The following is a 22,202-nucleotide window of genomic DNA, read 5'->3' as shown; positions in this document are numbered from 1 at the left end:
TTTCAAGAAAGATTCCAAAAAAACCCCACAACCACCCTCTTCACAATTCCCAAAGAGACTTATAAGTTAAAGACTAAATGTACATTGTTACAAAGAATACACAGACTGTGCTGGCAAGACTGCACTGCAGTATCAGCTTTAAAAAGGGTGAGGGGGAAGAGAGGAAGTCACATCAGGAAACCGGATCTCCAGATTTGGTCTTAGAGAATACACCTACTCTTAGCCCAGAGTTAGCAAACGTAACAAGAATCATAGGTAAGTGTAATTGCATCACTGGGAAAGCCATCATGGAAATAATGTACTCTTTCACGATCAAAATGGCAACACAAGAAAAGATGTTTGAGAAAAGTCGCAAGTATGATTTGAGGTCCTGAAAGTCTTTCTTTCAGCAGCAAGCTAGAGAGGCTCATGTGTTTCAGAGAAAAATCTGAAGGCCATAATCAATAAAGTAGCTTAAAATCAAGATAACTTCTAATACTAAAAGTGGTTTCCATGACAAAGGCATAACAAGAGTCATAAAGAAAAAAAAACCAACAACCAAACAAAAAACCCCAAACAGATAAGAATTCAACAGTTGACAATACTACGTATTTTTAAAACATTCAGGCTAAGTACTGGAAACACTTACCAAGGGAGAGGACAGCTTCTGCCATTATGTTAAAACTTAATATCACAAGTGAAATATATTCAAAAAGGCTTCTGTCAGTTCCAATCAAAAGTTACTTGCCTTGCTGCATGCCATTTTATGACTACTTAACCCTATAGGAAGTGAAATCAGAGGACAGTAATGATCTGCTCTAGTTCTAAAATCTGCAAATCAAAAGATCAGGAGCGGAAGTAAAAGCTCCAAGCCTACACAGAGAGCGTGACAGAGGCTCTGCTGTATTACTGCTTGGCAAGGCTAAAGAATTAAGCTTCTATAGGAACTCAAACTTGCAGACAAAAGCTACAGAAAAAGAGCTGACAAAAGAGCTTTTGAATAGCGACTGCATAAGCATTTAGCATGTTGCTATTATGAACAGTGACCATTTACATTTTGTATTGAGATTTCACAAAGTTCAGAAACGTAGGTCTTCAGCAGAACTGAAAAAGACAGACCATAATAGAATTAATACTTCCTGTAAATTATTTCTGACTAAATGACAATTCTTGGTTTTGACATTCATATCTGACCCTTATTTTACCTTGTATTTTTTTCTTTTTTTTTATTGAGATTGCTGCACATATGTAGATGTTTTCACCCTTCCACAATTCAAAGCATTTAAAGGTTCCCTAAATGAAAGCTTCTGTGTTTTTATAAAACTCAAAGTTTTATAAACAAATTCAACCTAATGCTTGAGAAAATAGCTATTGGGAGAACACATTTAATATTTACCTATGACTTTTTTCAATGTACTTACTCTAAAATGCCCTATTTTAATGCAAAAGAGTCAGACAGTAATGTTTTTCAGCCACAAAATGAAAGGGAAATAGGCCTATTATTTTTAATACTTCCCTTCATTACAAAGGAATGCCTTTCTGCATAACTATAATTACTGGAAGGTGCTGTATTAAATATTAGCTTTTCATTCATTTGGCACTTTGGATGTGTAGATAATTAGTCTGCAGAATGTGCTAAAAGTGCTAAACCACCGTAGACTATTCATAAAACATACATACTTGCTTGGATTGGTAGCAAATGCTGGAAAAACATTTTCAACCCAAGCTATACTTCCAGTTTGTCCCTTCTAACTACAGTTGCTACCTCCCCAATTCTTCTCCAAAAGACTTGTAAAAAAATAGGCACAAAAATGGAGCTACAGGTCAAATTTTCTCAAATAATCCACTCACATCTGAAGTTTGCAGGTATTTTAACCCTCAAAGTACTTTTTAATTTACCTACCAAGTGAAGGCTTTCATGTTTTGATATGTTCTCAGGTGAATGTCAGGTGATCAGTTTACATTGCAAAACCCAAGCAAGACCTCACAGATACAATAATCTAAAAAGCAATGCTACAACAACATAAGAAGAAATGAACCAAGCAAAATCTAAATGCACTTGGAAAGAGCAACTGAATCTTGTCTGGTCCCTAGATTTTGCTATGTTTTGGTTTCTTGTGACCTCTATTTATATCATTCAGTTTGAACTGAGGAACACTACCTAGTACGTCACTCTAATGTCACTGTTTTGTAATTGCAGGCTTCTTGTCTGTAATAGCTCATGACAACCGTTTCATCTCCATGAGTTTGTCTAAGCTTTATCTACATGAAACCTTTTTGCATTTGTGTTATGCAGCAAGAATTTCCACAGCTAACTGCATAACAAAGAGATATTTCTTCTTGTTTGAGTCCTCCTATGTTCATCTCTCTGTTGCTGCCACCTACTTCTGCATTTATGAGGGCTGGCAAGACCTCGCTCTGGCTGCTGCCATGGCATACTGCAGATTTCTAGCAGAGCTTCTCCCTCAGGGCATTCTCTTCCAGACTAAAGAACATTACTCGAAGTAATTGCTTCTTTTATGAATGCTGTTTCACCATCTGGTCCTGGAAATTTATTTTACTGTTAATTTCGTCAGCTTGGTCACTAGTCTGTTCTGAGACTCTTATTTGAGCCAAGTTTTTGATAATTCGCCATAAAGAAGAGTTGCAATGCAAGAACCTCCTGAAGGTCCTACAAGATGAAAATGGGTTAAAAAAATTAAACTGTTTTTCTGCTATGGCTTTCTTTGAAAAACTCTTCTGTATCTTGTTCATCTGCAATCACTGCAGACTTTGGGCAACATCTCTGTGTTTTGGTAGATTTGGAAAAAAACCTGCTAGTTTCTTAGAATTTGTAATCTTTTTGCATACTTTTTGGCTTGCTTTCAATCATCTCCTTAGGCTTTTCAGTTTTGGTGGGGTTTTTTTTTGCAGGGTGGTTTTTTTTTTTTTGGTGAGGTCTTCAATAGGAGATACATATTTAGTTTTTTTTAAAAAATGATCATACAATAGGTTTACAGCAATCTCCATGCTACCTGCAAACACCTTATTTTAACAGCAATATGTTTTGGCTTTCCATGTGGCTGTGTAAAACAGGTGACTGCTGTCCATAGACTAAATTGCCAGCATCTATAACAGTAATTAATCTGAAAAGCAGCATTGTCTACCCAGAGCTACACCCGGGGCAGGGCAAGTCAGAAAATGCAGACTTTTCAACTGGACCTCAATATAGTTTCTAGAAGCTATTACCTTAACTATTGGAGTGAAGACAGATATATCTTGAGCCACTGGCAGCCACCTTTGCAAACATTCATTTCCCTTTAAGAAGTCACACAAAGTTTACATACACAGAAGCTCGACCAAATTGAAACCATGCAATGTGCATGCCATTACTTGTGTTTGCAGGGTGAAGACACAAATGAAGAATAGGTTTCTCATGCTTCCATCCCATTTTCAGGCTCCCTTAATCACAAAGATCAGTACCCCAACACAAAGATGAATAGCACACTAACTGACACCTCTGCTGCAGAACTGTGTGAGTCTAATTATGACAGGTAAGGAAGAACACTGCAATAAAAACGCTGGAGACCTCAGAGGTTAGATAGCAAAAGTTACACGCATTTATCTTTAAGGCTTCTTGAACAATGTTAGTTTTTTTTAAAAAAACTTTGAAACTGAATTCATTGTGTCAAAACTCTTATGATTTATCAGCCATTAACCTCCTTACTTTTAAGTTACCTGCCACAGGTAATTCATTTATCATTTAATTAACACAATTTATTCCCTGTAGGCACAGAAACAAGGAAGCCTAGGAAACAGTTACATTGCATGCTGAACAGACTAGCTCTGTCTTTCTCTGAACTGCATAAACATAATATTTATTTCACTGTATGGCAAATATTATTTGTAGTTACTAAAGTTATTTGTTTTTAAAAAGTATATTCTTTTTATCTTAAACCTAACAGAAGGTGCCTACTGGTCAAGTCTGTCACTCTGAGCCGAATAATGCATGTGCGCAATCCTGTTTTGGGGGATGTTAAGTCCACATTTTGGAGCTAAAATACCAAAGTGCCACACTTCTGTTCAGAACACTATGGGCCAATAAACTTGAATAGCATCCCAGTTCCTTTACCGTGCCATCAATCAATACCATCAGGGCACTAAGATTTAAAATATTTGTTGCTGTACAGTAAGCAGTTCACTCTTCTTTGAGTAATAATCTCTGAAGATTTATCTATTTTTTTTCTGCAAGGAGAAGCATATGTAAGAATCTTTGATCAACTGCAGATATAAAAAGCTGGCCAGTCACTTCTGAAATACCTTGTTAAGACCACATTCAAAACACCTATTTTCACAGAACAGCTGTAGGCAACTGAAATAGCAAATGAGTAGGTAGCTCTCATTGCATATATCAGGAATGTAAACAGAGGAGGGTAAACAGAAAGGATTGGTGTTTTTTTGGGGGGTGAGGTGGGGTGCTGAGGGCTGGTTTTCATTCAGGATTTTTTTTGTTTGATTGTTTCATAGTGAAATTATTTCTGCAGAAGTAAACCTTGCTTCTTCTCTATTCAGGCATAGAACTCATCTATAATGTGATAGGACTTGAACTGTATAGCCCATAAACAAACGTTACAAGGGAAGTATAACATACATATTTCGTCCATGTGCTTCATCAAAACCTGATTAAATTAGCATTCCTGAGTAAAAAGGTAATATCTGTTGCCATTACAATTGAGAGAAAGGAGAAGTAAGTTTGTGTGTGGGTTTTTGTTGGGTTTTTTTGGTTTTTTTTTTTTTTGGGGGGTGGGGAGGGTGAGTGTTTGTTTTCTTTTTTAAACTTGGTGAAGAGCTTAGAAGTTTAAGAATCCACGAGTACATATGTATTCACAGGTTTATACAAAACCCGCTCCAATGGTCACCTAAACAAGCCTAAATCACTTGCAATGCATTTCCCAGGAGACAAGATCATTAGCTTCAAAAGCATGCTCTCAATTGTTCTTTAAGGTTTTTTTGAAATGCTGTAATGAAGGAGAATGACATGTGAGTGACAACCATTTTGCCATAATCTTGAAGGCTCTGTTGAATAAATCTCATGCAACCTAATAAGATAAAGTTTTAAGACCAGTTCAGTTTTCACTATGAATTAGATGGTCATAGAGTTATCTGGAGAGAAGTCATCCATTCTGCTGTCTACTTTAAGTTAATCAGTTCCTGAACTTTTTAAAAAAGATGGTGGTATGTATGAATGTTCTCATATACTGGTGAAACAGCTCTATTAACAGTTCATGCAAATGGTAAAAATGAATAGTTTGTCATTGCTCCAGGGAGTATAAAGTCTCCAGATCCAGTCTAGCAGTGATCATGGGTCTTTTAGTGAGCTGAATATCCCTGTATAATAGACATAAAATTAATGAAAGCAAATAAATCAAGTAATGACAAGGATTAATTTTGCTGGAGTGTCCATGTTGCCGTTAAGGGTTCAGTCTTGCATTTCAAAAGCCTTTTCAAACATTCTAAGGAGCAGAGGAGTGCAATAGAAAATTAATTCTGCCAGTAAGACTAGTATGATGATGGGTCCACTAAAGAAATGAGTTTAAATGTGGAGCACCAGAAACTGACAGATAATTCTGCCAGAACTATGGAAAACAGCTTCATCCATAGCTGAGAATTTATCAGTACTAATCAGAAGAGTTTATGTCAAAGAGGCTGGAGATAAACAACTCCTCTAAAATATTTGTGCATCTTTAACATTAAGAGGCCTAGAGTTTTATGACACTACTGCACAAGCATAATAGGAGAAAACAAATCTGTCCTCTTTTCCGTAGATTTTTACTCATGATGGGAACTATCTGCAAATTTATTCAACACAGCTCCTCAGCCTTCTAAAAGGGTAAACTTAACTACCACAAGAACCAACTGGTTTAAGGCAGAATACTAAATCCTCTTTTCACTTCCAATCTTCCCCTCACAAACCCAAATTCCTCAAATAAGTGATCTGAAAAATGCTTTTGTATATCAGAGGATAATCTTCCTCAGTCTTAAGGAAAATATATATCTAAGCTTTAATAATGTCTTCTTATAGGAATCTAATAGTCGAGTAAGGAGGAAACCTAAAATACTACGTATTTTCATTAAGCAGGTTACCTGTACAGTCATTTCTCTTCTGAGGACATTCTCCTGCTTAAGAGACAGACTATTCCTGATAAAATTATAAGTCACACTGTGAAAAGTTGTTTCAATTTAGAGGTAAAACTGAAAAATATCAGCTCAAAAAGCCCGCTAGGAAAGACCAATATGACAACTTTGCAAGCCCAACTTCAGAACTAAGCAACAAGCAGTAGGTTTTTGAGGTAATCAAATTATAAACTTTACTCTATACATGGAAAAAAAAAATACTGCTGTAAAAAAAGTCCCATTGTTCTCATTCTTCCTTTGGTTAGTTCTTTGTGTAAAGCAACCAAAGGGTGGTATTTGCTCAGTACTAAGTTCTTGAATCGAACTTCAATTGGGCCGATGATGTAAAAGCCAGAGCAGGAGGATTCCATTTCCTTTTCTATAGCACAGTAGAGGCATAGGTAACCAAATGAAAGTAATTTATTTCTGTCACTGGAGGAAAAGACAGCTTTAAATAACACTCAGAAGATAGAATGGTTTAGACTACAGGAGGAAGTAAGTTACCATTTGCTGATGACAAGCCTTGCTGCTGTTAGACAGAATTAGTCTCAAGAGGAGACTATATGAAACTAAGGGAAACAGAACTCAAGAAAAAAGGCACTAGGTGTTTCAAAAGACTTATTTCCCTCATCAGATAAACACAAAACCAAAAACCCCTCTAGGAGAACATCTAAAAAGTTTTCTTTTTTCCTCCTCCACTGAGTGCTAAAGAAAGAACAGAACAGTAAAGATAATCTCACAGCATTCAAAGGTACTGCTTTAAAAGACCAGGGAAGTGACAAAGGCAAGACTTCCTTTATACCTTCTGCTGTTTTGATTTGGGAAAAAGATGAAGGCTTTCATATTCAGAGAAGGACCAACAGCTGAGACCTGAGCACTAGCTTAGTAATAATCATCTATTGAGAAACACTGCAGCACCAAACTGTTAGCTCAGTTTTCTTCAGCAGGACTAACACAGATACACCCTGAACCTTTCTTTATTCCCTAGAACAGTAGGCTTCATTTGGCACTTCAACTCATGCATTTGTATGCATATAAAATATTTTTATGTATATGGTATGTATCAGTCCAACTGCCTTGTCACATTTCACGGCAATAAGCCATATGAGTCTTACTTAGTTTAAAAAAAAAAAAAGTAATACAGCTTAGCTTACCTTTTCTATTTGCACTAGTTGTGCCACTTGCCATAGAATTGTTTATTTTTAAGCTTGTTAAAATACTTGGAATTTATTTTTTTTAATAATATAAATCAACTATAACCCATTGAGAACTGCAAGTTGACAGCCATCACGTTCTAGCAGAGAGGCAGGCAGTGTTCAGCCTTTTCTGGTTCTGATTCTCTCCCAGGTGAGAGATCAGCATGCCCCACTCCTGCTGTGATAGCAAAAAGCAAAAACAAATTCTAGATGAGAAAACACAAATGTGAACTTCGCTTTCTTCCCATTCTCTGTCCTGTATTTCTTCCTTCTCTTCAAGGTAATATTCAACTCTATCATTTCTTCAATTCTTTTATTTCTGAAAGGTTTTAATCCTGCTGCATAACTGAGGTTTCTGAACTAATACGTTTTATCATCTCTAAATAATGGAAGCAGTCATTAAACAGAGGCATTATCCAGTCTGCTTTAGATATGAAAAAAAAAAAAAGGCAGACAAGACTGAAAATTCACTTATTTCTGTTACAGAGGTTCACTAGAACAAGCAAAACTGAATAGCCACATTATTAAAAGATTATAAATGCAAGTTCACACATGGCAGACATTGGTCCTTCATCTTAGTGAAAGCTCATATCTTAAAAATGTAGGGTTCTACATCAATGAACCTCTGTGTCAGACTCAATGGCAGTTTTGTGATGCAGACAAATAGCTATTTGAAACCGGTTTGAGACAGCCAATGTTTTTAACTTGAGGCAAACTTGTATTGTAGTGATAGAAATAAGGCTACTAATGAACTCACCAATATTTAACTATTTCTGTTGGGCCTCCCATTGTCAAATTTCTCAAGTTTAGCACTGTCCTGCCCAGGGCAAGAAAATGAAATGGGAACCATTTTCATTAGGAAAATGTTCATGCTTTTCCTGTTTAGAGGGAATCACGACTCAGTATTAGTTTACACTAAAGATGAGTTGTTTGATAAGTTTAGTATATAGTTAAGTAGGCAAATTTTAAAAGCAGCCTCAAATCTATATTTTTGCATCTCCGTCTGTTAAGGTTTTTCTAGAGCAAAACATTATGAGTAAAACATTACAAAATTAGAGGCTAGTCTTTATACTTAAGATGTTTGTAACTGACTTCTAGCTCCAGACTCAATGAGAACAAATCGTGGTCAGTACGTGCTATGGCAAATACACCTTCCAGCTTAGAGGAGAAGCAGAAAGTGAGATCTTTCTATCAGTGCAGGGAAGTAACAAGCTTCAGTCATCAGAAAGCTTTAATGAGCATAGCCACATCACATAACTGCATATGCATTAAGAATAAAAGCGGAAATGAGAGCAAGCATATAGAAATGCACCTTTTCTCTGGAGTTACAGTATGGATCATAACTCTAAGGTTTCTCTCTTGTTTCCTACTCCCTCTTTAAAGCACCTGTTCTTAACAGTACATTTGCTAGTGCACAATAGTAACAGAAGTCTGTAAGCAGACAGAAAAGTTAAGAGGAAAAAAATGCACATGAACAGATACTACCCAGGAGATTATTTTAGCCCAGTGCTGTCCTAGAGACCAACGATACCTGCTGGGTTGCCTTTTCTGCCTTTGCACTGTGACAATGCTTACACTAGCAAGAGGAGGACATAACAGAACTGCGCTATTAAATACTGCTCCAACTGCTTAGCAACAGTCATTTCAAGGTCTCTTGAGGCCCTCAGAAACTGCAATCCTTCCACCAGCACCACAGGTTGGAACAGTGGCAGTACTAAGGTAGTCAGCAATCGGAAAGCTCAGCCACACTTCACTGCTGGCACCAGAAGCTCTTTCACAGCTAGTTCCTTCTTAACGTTTTTCTTTCTAAAAAGTCTATTCTACACCTGACACTAAAGCTGACAACTCCCTGAAGGGCTAGTTTTTAACCTTCCTACTCTCAACAATAACTTAAGTTGGTGTTATTATTCCCACTTTACAAATGGAGAGCAGGTCAGGAAACAAGGCACAAGTGTAAAACAAAACACACAAAATCACTTTTCAGTCCTGTGCATTGTCATTTGGACAAAGCTTTATATCTCTTGCTATTTGAAATTCCAACCAGAAGCTGAAATTTTTTAATAGTGTTGTTTCAGACACCAGGACAGTAATGCATTTCAATTTGTTTCCTGTGTCTATTACCCTTGTGTGCTTGTGCTTGCCAGCTAAGTTTAGTAACTAATTAGACTGGAGTCACAATGCCATTAGAGGTCTGGATCAGTAATTCACCAAGCAGGAAACAAAACATCTCTTGTTGAAATAACTGTAGCTTTATTTGAGGGGTTTTTAAAAAAAGGAGTTTGAAGAGGAAGAAATCATCCAGTAGCTATACAAACCTCATTGTGTGCTTCCATTTTAGAAGCCACAAAATAGGTCACCCTCAAATCAAGCGAAACCTTTGGCTGACATAAGTATTTTAAAGCTGAGCTTTGACACTGGAGTAAAAGCTATCAAAGAACATCCTGAACATAGTTAGTAGTTCCAAAACCTAATTTTTTTCTTTATACTGAAATTGGGCAGCTTCAATACAAACACTACTTTCCATTGTTCTCGAGAAAACATACTAAGCAGCTGCAAAAACACTCCTTCAACAAAGAACAACTGAGTAAGGTCATTACCAAGGAAGGAGCAAGCAGTAACACAAAACATTTGACACCCCTGTAGAAAGGGCGACTTATTGGTATAGTACAAAGAATCTTATAATACTGAGAAAGTGCAAGGACCCAGGGTTTCCTCAGACAGATTTATATAAACCAGTGCTATTCTGCTATTCCATAGTAGGAGGTTACAACTAGGGGTGAAAGGATTGACAAAACTATCAATACCTTTGGAAAAGAGAAGAACTTGAAGTATTAGCATCAAGAAGGAAACAGCTAGCTTGGAAAAATTACAATATTACAAAACTCTTGTAACAAGTACATAAGGATTAATCCATTGTAGGTCTTAGAAACTGCAAAAACAAGCAGAGGTCAGCGTGGAATCTCTGGCAGAATTTGATCTGGTCCTAAAGTACTTAAAATTCAACCACTCTACAAGCAGTAAGAGGTAAAGCTTTGAAAGCTTCATGAATACTCATAGTCCATAGCTGTCTGAGAAAATGCACACAAATCCCAGACTAAAACAATACAGCTCTGCCTCAGTGAAGGGGAAAGTCCTAGCTTTTCAGTCCTGTTCATCGCCCTAGGATGGTCAACAAGAAACAGCTGAGGCAACAGGACACTGCTCTAGCACAGCTCTCCCTGCTTTGAGAGGCTCCCAACTTGCTACAGAAATAGGAGCAATGGGAAGAAATCAGTGCACCCAGCCTTTACCCCACAACAAACAAGGCAGAGCATGTTGACTTTCTTCCACAAAAATGTGTACCTTCATGTATCTTCATTGACCTTCACAAAAAAAGTGCAAAAAGGTCAATGTTCAGAGCCACTCCCAACTCAGCTTTCACCAATTGTGTAATTGTCCTGTGCTTGGTATGGGGATTCACTGGGGCTTAACAGGCTTGTAAGTGCTGCTGAAGAGTTAGATAATAAACCTGTACACAGACTAATTTTACCCAAGGAGGATACAATAGCCTTATGTACCAGATAGAACTAAAATTGCAGGTCACTTAGTATTCCCACAGTCTTCCCAAATCCCCACTTAACCTTGGTCTTCAAACCTCTTTCAGCCTATCTATTTGCTATACCCATAAAAGTTCAGCAACCCTTAGAGGAGAAGAAAGGGTTGGGGGGAAATGCAAGTTTGCCAGAGGAACAAATAATTCCACAAATCTTGTGTTTCTGCCTTAGGTCTTTAGTCCAGCTTCAGAAGTACAAGAAAAAAAGTAACAAAAAAAGTTACCTTTGGGTGACTTTGGGACTTGCTTTCCTTAACCACATCTGAATACAAAGACTAGTACAGTTACCAAGTTCACATGCAATAGTGGTCACCTGCTAAATGCCCCATCCCCAAAGGCTCCCCAAAAACCTTGGGGGGTGGGGGTGGGGTGGGGGAGCAAGCACAAAAATCACTAAAACTCTGCTGGCCTATATAACTACATTAACAAAGCATAGTAACAGAGAGAAATGTTGCATCTCTAACCTTCAAAGACTATGCTACTTCATATTCTATACTACTTATCATTTTTATCTTACTTGTAGTACTACATGCTTCCAAGGTTCACTTATCTTTTCCCACCACTCCCCTGAGGAAACAGAGAACTATAAACATGACTATGAAGGCTCTAACTAAAAGAAATAAAAGGTATTTGTATGAACTATAAAGAAACAGATTTTATATATATATATATTTTTTTTTTTACAACTTGAATAGAACACGTTGTTAATTAAAGCATTTGAATTATCTAAGAGTACATGCCAGAAAAAATACTGTATTAGAAAAAAGGATACTAAGCAAGCATGCACTCCTGCAGCATGCAATGAGATTGTTGACTTGGGAGGTTAATGAATTAGTATGAACAATTTAAATCTAATTTAATTTAACAATGTAGAGCATTTGTGCATTGCAAAGCAACAGATAGTAATTTGTTTCTTCATTAAATCAAAGATAAAATTGCTGATTACCCTTCCATGAATTATTTTATTGAGGAGGATAGCAAACAAATTTTATATTTAGTCATAAAAGTTCACTGCTAGTCCCCAGACAAGCAAATGTAACCAGTGAAGGATACCAGTGAACATAATATAGCCCAGCTGTGGTTTAGGGCAACACATGATTCAGCTAAAATAGATTCTCAATTTTAACAGTTAGAGAGCAAATGTTTATACAGAAAATTAATATAGCGTTTTAAGATTACTTTTTATTTCCAAAAAAACATATCTAAACAGCACAATTTACTATTCACAATCTTTAAATGTGCTAAAATTATACATTGAGAATGCTGAGCGTTTGGTACTGCCAGAAGTACTAAAATGATTAAACACACACACACACACACATTTTACAGATAAATTTATGAACTTGCCTCAAAAGTGTTACCAGTGATATCAAATTCTGGTGGAACAAAGGCACCCTCTGGATCATCTTTGAAAACAAAAAGAAACATGTCAGATTAGAAATCAGTGGTCTTACCTGTTTAAAAAACAAACCTTTTTGATGATACAAGTTTTATGATACACTCACATCTGATACAAAAGAAACTATGTTTACAGCAGTATTTCGGTACTCATATCTGATGTACTAAGAACTTGTTACCCATGTTTCTAGTACTGTAAGTAAAATAAAGCACTATTTTCAAACTTTCTGCAAGAAACAAAACAGACAAAACACCCCCAAAGCAATACATTTACCACGCCCAACCACTTATTGCCTTCAGACGTTTATGTTTGGACCAAGTTATCACCCAAGCTGGTGTGGCTTACCTGTGGCTTGCAGGTTTGATTTGATTAATAGGACATTTCCATTCACTGTTTTCCACTGCAGACCTGGGTGATAAGGGTTCAAGCAGCAAAACCAACCTGAACAGATAATTCCCTCTTCATCCACAGACCAGCCTAGAACCATGATGTTCCTGTTTATTTTAATTAAAAGAGTTGAGGAAGCACATTCCCCACCCATGTGCTGCTTGGCAGAGAACTGAGCTACTGCAGCAGCCACTTCTGAGTGAAAAGGTGGAAGGAAGAAAGGAACCTCTTAAGAGAGACCAACGTTGCTGCTGTATCTAAGCATGCATGTAATATCACACTGCACTGACATCACATGAACCCACCAAAGAACACTAGGGGATAAAAAAAAAAAAGAAAAATGTTGACTAAAACCCTACCTTTCAAGCACATATTCAACTCACCTAGTCTATCCTTCTGTGAAGCCAATGGATGATTGAGATAATTTACAAGCAAAGACTATAAGCTTTCCTTCTCAACACAGAGGAAAAAAAACAGAAGTATGCTCACAGGCATAGCATACTAATCATAGCTGTAGCTCTAATAGAACTTTTGTGCCTCTATTTTAAAAGAGAAATGCAAAGCTCTTTTATTGTGAAGATACTAAAATCAGTTATATGGTAGAGAGGCCTCTTTTTTTTTTTTTTTTTTAACATATTCATATATTGCAGTTACCTGGCATGCCTGACTATCCAGATGCTACTAACTGCTTTACAGTTCCTTACCATGTTCTTGATTCTACATTCCCACTGAAAAAGAGGGTTATGCAACTAATTCTGTATTCCTCCCCCAACATTCTCCTGTTATTTGGGGAGGGCAGAAGGGGAAGGGAACCAATAGACAAGAGGTTTTGTCCCCATCTCCTCACCCCACAGGTGACTGCTCCTTGTTTTCACCTGCCCACTACCTTTTCCCTTTCTTTCCATAGAACACATAAAAGGCTGTATAAGCATACGATTTTTATCACTGGTAAAAAACTCACTGTATTCTTTTAATATAATGTTTACAATGGAAGTTTGTCTGATCTGAAGAGACAAGAAGATATTTGAGCCCTTGGCAGAACATCCTATTGAATGCTTGTCACTTGAGCACCACAGAATCTGCAGGAAACAGAACTGGCTGCTAAAGCAGAGGCGACAGGCTATTCATTTTCTCTCACTGGCAAGCAAATCCAGAGGTTAAAATTTTTTCCTGGAAGAATAAATCCATAGGCAACTACAGAAAAGCGAAAAGGACAACCTTCCCAAGTGCCTATCTAACAAACTATATTTTAACCAAATAGCAACAAGATCTGAGGGAAAGGGGAAGAGAAAGAGTCAAAGACATAGTGGAATGGGGGAAATAGAATATATACACAACTTTTTGCATTCCTAGGGAAAACAGAACTTTAAGAAGAGCTAATGAAAAGTCTTTTCCTCAGAGACTAACATGACTTTTGCTTTGCATGGGAATTTGTTATACCACATTTCAAGGGCTTGAGTATGGCAAATTCCTGGATCAATTGCTTGCCAGCTGTTCAATTAGACTAAAACATTTAAGAAGAAATTGATTTTTTTTCTTCCCCAGCTGCAAGCAAAGATCTTAGTTGAGGGGCATTTTTCATCCACTAGATTTATTCTCTTCAACAAGTCTTTCATATAACCTTATGAATACAAAGCCAGCTTTTTTCTTTTTTAATTTCAAGTTATGACAAGATCCTTAAAACAAAGGAAATTGATTCTGCATTAGCCTATTAACATGGAGATAAAAGTTGACTCAAATGTATTTGAGGAATTTAAGCACAAAACAAATAGCACAACAATCAAGATATATTTTCATCTTTATTAATTGTATTTTATGATGTTACATGCTTATTTGAAATACAACCTTTAATTCTAAAGAAGCCAAGAAATATTAATTTGTTGCAAAGTTACCTTACCCCATTTTTTTTTTTTAATAATGTTTATTCTTTTACTCAAAATCTAGATCACACTTCTTCTGACAGCTTTAAAAAGAAATTAGGTTAAAGAAAACATAAAAAGCTGAGAAGTATGTATAAGGACTAGAATGTTCTTCTAGTTACGGGCTGACATAATTTTAAAAGGACTATAGAATAAGAGCTGGGGTTTTTTATTTTGTAATATCCCTAAATAAGGCTGAAGACCCATCATCTTGAGATGGGTCACATGAAAAGGGAACAGCAACTATAACATGCTTTTTTGTCTGTGCTGAAATCAGAAGTAGGTTTTTAAGTTAAACTTCCTCCCATTCATCTGCTACAATACCTGAAGATCTTACATGCTACTACAGACTGGTTTTTAGCATATTAAAATTCATTTCTTAGTCAGTCACCACACTTGCTGAGTGTAAAAGTCATGACTGAAAAAAAATCCCTTATTCAAGAGAGCTTTCCTTTCTAACAGTGAATATACACTTGGATTGCTCCATTCTCTATGGCTACAGTCATCAAGATACATTGAATGGCAGATTTCTCTAGAAATAGAACTTATCCACAAAATGAGAAGAATTGGCAGAGAACAAGAAGGTGCTTTACATAGAGACTTGTGCACACAGATACACAAGTACATAATCTACAGTGTTCAAGATGGAGATGTATTACATTCCTCTGGATTACATTGTCCTAGAAAAGTCTTAAAACAACTAGGAAGAATCTTCTAAGCAAACTCATAAAAGCCTTTGTTCATCAATCACAAACTGAGCACGTAATTTCATACAGCCCTATACTCACCTACTGCTAAACAAGTTTTTATTTTCTCTTTATTTTAGTTACAACTGTTAAGAACAGAATATAATGCTTTACTACAGTCTCTCACTATGAGTTTCCATAGTTCTAAAACAAATGGCCTGGAAACACAAATACTTACCGCTGAGCTGTTCCATGAAGCATACATTGCCATTGGTGTTAAAAGCCAAAGTGTCAGGAGTGATACAGAGTGTCTGGAAGATTGTAGAATGGGCAATACTCTTCAGAGAATGGCAACACTCCAGGCAAACTGCCCAGATATCTTGCTCAGTAAGACAGCTATCCCGCAGCGACAAAATATCAGCAAGGGACACATTCTCCTGCCAAGATATGAATTAATAAATTACCCTGGATTTCATGACACTACTGTGTGTATCACAGATTACGTTTGACACAATTGGTTACTAGTAATTTTTCCAGCAAGTTCTCAGACTTTCTAGGACACTGATTAACACCCCAAGAAACATTAAGTGCATGACTGCTCTTAACACAGAGTCTCTTAAGAAGCACAGTTAACCTGAACAAAGGTATCACAGTATGTTAACATCAAAAAAAGACTTATTATTGGAACTATGTAAGTTACATAAACACTGCATCAAAGTTAGGGAAACAGACCATTTGGAGGTAAAAGCAGACAGATTAAGTTAAAATAACTTGTTTAACCCATGTCTCCCTTAAGCTCTCCCAGGTGCCTTTGGATAAACTACTTAAAAATTCTCTTCACAGCAGTTTTCCCTACCATCTGTGATCTGGAAAAAAGTACCCTTTAAATTAGCCTGTCTTAAGAATGATGCTGGTGTGAAGTTTAGTGGTGTAGAGCATTTAATAAACACTCAGAAGCCAAACCAGCCATACAAAAAGTGTTCTTATACTTTGACTTAAAAACCAAACACTTTGGTTATCCTAGGCTTTCCCATTACACCCAGAGCTCTTGGTGATCAAAATAGAACATGGACTTCATTTCTAAGTTACCATCCTGAACTGTAAGTCAACTTCCTTTGGCCCTGTCATCACGGTAAGGCTATGAACAGTTCAGTTAAAAAAAAAAATAATAAAAAAAATATTCAGAAACAATCTTAGCCCAAAGCAGCTAGCCTTTCTATGTACATTTTTTAGAATACAAAATGAATACATTACCCACAGCTACAGAAGTTTTTATGAACTTAAAGGAATGACAAAACCCCTACAATCAAAAGATCAATTCCCTCTAAGAAAACATAAGTTAACAAAAGTGGAGGTATCTATAGAAGTTACTTCGCATCAAAGCTTTACTGCTATCAATTACACATAATATTTTCTCATTTATATGTAGTAATTAAGACTAAGGACTATACTTCTGAATGATATTAAATGTACCTTGAAGATGTAGTTGCATATTGTTTAGAATATAGAGAAAAACATGTAACCATCAGCAAAACAGAATGTGAGGTATCTTACAGCTCAGAAAACTGAGTGTTATAAACTTTTAAACCCTTGGAAAATACAGTTCTAACCTTCTTTATGTACCTCAGTACTGGAGAGCAATCGAAGATATTTGGATTACCATATACAGAAGGGTTACGAGTTTGGTAATGTTCTTCAGAGAATTAAGTATTGCATTTACAATAACCTTCAAATAAGGACCAACCCTTAGTCCAAAATTCTTTTGCTTTTAGTCTAAAGTATGTTTAATAAATACAAGAAAAAAAACAAACCATCAGGTAGGAAATAAAGCACACATTATTTGGGAAGCTTAACTTCTATTATTCTAGTTTTCATCAGCCTAGAGATTGATTGGTTTACTAATGTCAGCATTACTACAGTGCCTTTTAAAGCTAATCATGGACCCTGGTCTCATTGAGTTCAGTCCTACATAATAATGAACAGCAAAAGCCCTTACAGTTCAGATATGAGACCAAAAAACCCAAAAACCCGTAATTTTCTCTGGTCTGTGCTCAGCACCCTATGTATAATGCTACCATCCAATTCTGAGCGTGAATGAGGAGGTTTTGCACATCTTTATAGGGAACTTTTTCCAAGCGTGAAGGGCAGCAGAGAGGTTCCTGTATCTGAAAACATAAACACATGATACAGAGCTGGACCACAAACGATTAGGCTTTGAAGCTGACCAAACTGATAGGTAGGATGAGGAGATCCTTGGAAAGGAAAGACAAGCTGCTTATTCTATGGCCAATCAAAAAAAAAAAAAAAAAAAAAAAAGACAAAAAACCCAGAAGTTATATGATCAAAGCAATGAACCAGTGATTATTTTTAACTCTCCTAGGATCATCCAGCTAGGTAACATGATGGCATTTGCCAAAACTGAGAAGAAAGAAAGAAAGAAAGAAAGAAAAAAAAGAAAAGATAATGTTTCACTAATCAAGATGCAAAACTATGACAGTTTCCTCTGTGTATATGAACAAGAAAGGCTCAATTTAGAGATGAGAAATAAATAAAATCTTCAACATTTAAGACAGTCTCAATATCAAATTCCAGTCATAATGAGGACTTGATAGATTTTCATTTGAGTCAAGCTTTGAGATTGAGCTCTGCAGCGGGTGTTATTCATCAAAAGCAGTATCTGCAGTTCAAACCTACAAACCCGTCTTTGTCTTCTGGTTATTTGGGGACTAAACAAATATGATGAATGATGATTTCATGTCAGATAAGCTTATCTTCCTTCTAGGGGATAGGAAAGTTAGGTAATACAGGTTAAAAAACCAAACAACAAAACACAAAAGGAAAAGGAAAAAAAAGAAAAGGCATATGAATGTCCAGTGGCTTCCATCAGCGATGGACAGCTAGGTGAAGATAAAAACCAAAACAAAACCACCACCCCACCACCACAACCATACAGCAAACCTTCCTCTTTCCAATACTCCAGGATGTGATGTTTGCTACTTGCTTTACAGAAACCATGTATTTCTCAAACGACCACGCTATCTTGACCTTAGTTACTAAAGCTACTGTTGTGGCAAAGGCAGGCCTTTGTAGAGAGCGAAGCACTGAAAACAGGGAGATGCAATTGACTAGTTTACATCCCCAAAGCAATAGAGAAACAAAGTTTCCACTCTGGAGAGGAAAAAGAAACAAACAAAATTCTTTCAAGATTATACCACAGGAATTTCTGGTAAACTAAAGCTTCCAGCAAGCTCCGACTTCAGTACTTCAGACCACTGAAAGTTGGTTTGCTGGAATTACAGGGAAACTCAAGTGTCTTACGTAACAGAGATGCTGATGCCTTTACTGACAATGAGACAAGAGAGAAAAGACACTTGTAAAAGCAATTACTGCTTAATAACTATGAAAAGTGGTCAGACAGTCATGCATTAATTATTCATTGTCATTCTCAATTTTCTCTTATATTTTCTTCAGAAAGTATGAAACAGTTCAGCAGCATATAATTATGCAGAGGAAGAGAGAGTAAGAAGAGAAAACAAATTAATTTGCCACAGACAACTTCTTAAAAAATTTGAAATTAAGGAGTGTGAGATGAAGAAAGTCCTAGTAAAGAAAGGCAAGTGAAATACTGCCTCACCCTCAGCATTTCCTACTCTTCATCTCAGACAGCTTCTCGCTTCACATATTTGCTTCTGTAAACCACATACATAAGACACCAACCTTATTCCTTATACTAGGTACAGTGACAGGAAGCACAGGTTCCACTAAATGACTAAGCAGCTGACAGTTAGGTCCATCAGCATTCACAGCTTTCTGACACCTAAGTCTTTTTGCCAAGATAGTTCACACAATCTTCAAAACAATCTATTCCAGAATCACAGAAAATGTAGCAAACACCATTCATCAAATTTACCGTGTTTGATAAGAAACACCAGGTTACCTGGGTAAGCTCACCGAGTATTCTTCAAAGCAACCCTTTTTTTATTAACTTCTCTAATCGGCAGGTGATAGGTCATGCTCATTCTCTCAACAAGAATATTGAAAATATTCACGTGCCTGGAATAACTAAATAGTAGGGACTGGTGGGAATCCATAGTCAATTTACATATTGAATAGGTGACAAAAATGGACTCAGGTCTTCCTCACGCAGAAAAACTGAGCCTCAGCCTTCTCCCACCCTGAAGAAATACTCCAAATATTTAAGCTAACGTGTAAAAAGGAGGTCACTACCACCTTCCTTCTATGTTTTGCGTGGGCCAGACTGAGAGGGCCTACTACACTGAACCCTACAGATGGTGGGAGGATGAGCCAAACTGCTGAGCCATCAGATGACTTATGGAAGCTGGGCCTTTTAATTTTTCAAACTCACTTTTAAATCCTGATTCTAACTGGGTTTTTGACATAGCAAATAAAAAAGTTTGCAAGGTCTGGTTTGGGGAACAAGTGGCTCACATATGGTTCACCAAAAATTTTACTTAAAAAAAGAAAAAAACCCCAAAACATTTTGCCTTAACATTCACTAGGGTGTAAGGAATACACTTTACATGGGAAGATACAACAAAAGATGAGCAAAAGCAGTAAAAAGCCAGTGCAAAACCATGTACAAATCCAGACAAACGTGACAACAGAGCTGCTTTTAGCTACAGGTTATTTGGCATAACTGAACAAACAGATGTACCAGTTTGGGGGGGTTTAATTTTTGCCAGTGACAAAGGCCTTTTTACACTGGGCAGCAAGAGACGGCTGTACAAAACTCTGGTTGGCAGCTACTGGAAACACTTTTGCCCATGTAGTAAATTTCCCTGTACCAGGTGGGACAGGACACTGCCTCCCCGACTGCAGCACCCACCCAGGGCTATGGCCGGAGTCAGGAGACACACCAGACGCGAGGACCATGACTTCGCTGTTGTGTGGAGAAGGTGCACGGGGACCGGCCAAGTCCCGCTGGGTAGCTTGGGATCGCCGGGCAGGACGAAGCGAGGAAGCCGAGGTTCACGCACGGAGCGCACGGTGCTGCGGCCGCGGCCCGGCCACTCCCGGCGGGGGGAGGCTCGGCCGCCCCCGGGCCCCGGCGCGCTGCCCCGCGGCGCGGCAGAGGGACGGAGACGCCGGGGCCCGCAGGCCGTCCCCGAGGCCGCCTCGCCACAGGTGAGCGCAGGGGCGGCAGCGGCTCCGTCCCCGCACCTGCCGCACTCACCTCGTCCTCCAGCAGCGTCGGCAGAGGCTCAAAGTCGTAGCAGTTCACCTCGTCCTCCTCCTCATAGAACACGTCCTCTGCGGCGCCGACAGCCTCCATTCCGCCCGCCGGGGGAGCAGAGGCTTCACCTCCACTGCCTCCCTACGCTCCCGGAGCACGGCCCGCCGCCCCCGCCGCAGCGCATCCCCACACCCGCCTGTAGGCTGCCCCCGGCGGCGACCCCTGCGGCGCCGGGGCCGCTCGCCCGCCCCGCTTTAACCCCTTCGCCTCCCGGCGGAGCCCGGCCGCGGGACGCCCCCTGCCTCCCCCGGCGGCCCGCCGCCGCCCGCTCAGGCCCTCGGCTGGGGCAGCGCTGCCATGGCAACGCGGCCCGCCGCCGCCTCGCCCGCGCGGCGCGGCCTCACTGCGGCGGCGCCCGCCCTCCTGCGGCGGCGCCCGCCCCCGCCGCCCGCCTCGCCTCGCCTGGCCGCCGCCCGGGGCGTCGCCGAATCCCGGCGTGTCCCCCGCGCCCACGGTGGACTCGCGGCAAGGAGGCGGTTGCGTGGCGGTGGGCCCCGAGAGGCGCGCACGTCGCAGTGGCAGTGGCGGCTGCTGGGGCCCCGCGGGAGCCGGGGTCGGCCCCCGGCCCGGTTGCGCTGTCCCGGTGTCACACGCCAGTCTCAGAGCGTGGTTCTGTTTTTATTCTTGGGAACAGAATTAAGACTCAAAACGGAGTCAAGAGCCAAGGAACTTTATTTGCCCAACAATAAAACTGCGAATGCAAAGGGAGAGAGAGTGAGAGATAAAGAGAGAATAAGGAATAAAAGAAAGAATGAAAGAAAGGAAAGAGTTCACAGCGATAGCTACCAGCCTGGAGCTGTGGTGTCCTGACAGTCCAATTTGTTTTCAAGTCCGGTGGGGAAACGTTCTGTCCCATGTTAGTTGGTTCCATTTTTTATAGAGCTGTTACAAGCTGTTCTGCTCAACCGCACCCCCCTACCCAGCGATGGTGTATGTGTCCAACATTCCTTAGGGGCCTCCAGGCACCTTGATCCCCCTGACCCCAAGTCTGGGCACATGCACAGGGGTTTGGTTAAGTTTTGCAGGATCAGCCTCCCCCGTTGCTCCATGGCGTCAGTCAGTTTCCTCCTTTAACAAGGTATAGATAAATCTCTGCGGTGGCAGTGGTGTTATCTTCCTGCCTTAACAATGTATTCACTGTGGTGATGGCATGAGTTTCCTGCCATAGCAATGCTGAGACAACACACCTGCTGTGGCGATGGTGGGCCTCACCGGCGCAGTCTTTCACACCTGGCTGCCGCCGCCGTGGGTCGGTACGGCTGGGGAGCTGCTCCCACCGGGCAGCGCTCCCCAGCTGTGTGGGGCGCCCCCGGGGATTGCAAACCCCAGCCCTGCCCGCCCGTGTGCACAGCTGTGTTTTATCAGCACCGGCTTGCTGAATTGCTGCATGTACTGCATAAACCAGAGCATTTAACATTTGGTGACCCAACATTGTCATGGTCATGGCCAGGGGTCCTCAAACTACGGCCCGCGGGCTGGATACGGCCCCCCAGGATCCTCCATCCGGCCCCCGGTATTTACAGACACACACCTCCCGCCGCCGGGGGTTGGGGAGGGGGAAAACCAAGCAGCCGCAGATGACTGCCTGCCACTCCATCCACGTGCCGGCCCCCTGGTTAAAAAGTTTGAGGACCCCT

The 22,202-nt window shown here is 39.5% G+C and overlaps 1 protein-coding gene across 2 annotated transcripts in view; it reads right to left on the bottom strand.

The window, feature by feature from the left end:
- Nucleotides 1-20,694, bottom strand: part of KNDC1 (kinase non-catalytic C-lobe domain containing 1) — a 65,815-nt gene extending 45,121 nt beyond the window's left edge. Inside the window, exons 1-3 of one of the 2 annotated variants that reach the window (XM_056352891.1) lie at nt 20,506-20,694; nt 15,550-15,748; nt 12,268-12,326 (exon numbers count right to left, since the gene is read on the bottom strand). In XM_056352891.1, the coding sequence (XP_056208866.1) occupies nt 12,268-12,326; nt 15,550-15,748; nt 20,506-20,604 (357 nt within the window). In that variant the 5' untranslated portion in view covers nt 20,605-20,694. Of the gene's footprint in view, nt 1-628; nt 737-12,267; nt 12,327-15,549; nt 15,749-20,505 lie in introns of those variants that run through there. The other variant, XM_056352890.1, reaches the window with a different exon arrangement.
- Between the last annotated feature and the right edge of the window lie 1,508 nt (nt 20,695-22,202).

The sequence above is a fragment of the Falco biarmicus genome, chromosome 9 (assembly GCF_023638135.1).
Source record: "Falco biarmicus isolate bFalBia1 chromosome 9, bFalBia1.pri, whole genome shotgun sequence".
NCBI classification, from domain to species: Eukaryota; Metazoa; Chordata; class Aves; order Falconiformes; family Falconidae; genus Falco; species Falco biarmicus.
This window is presented reverse-complemented; position numbering and strand designations above follow the sequence as displayed.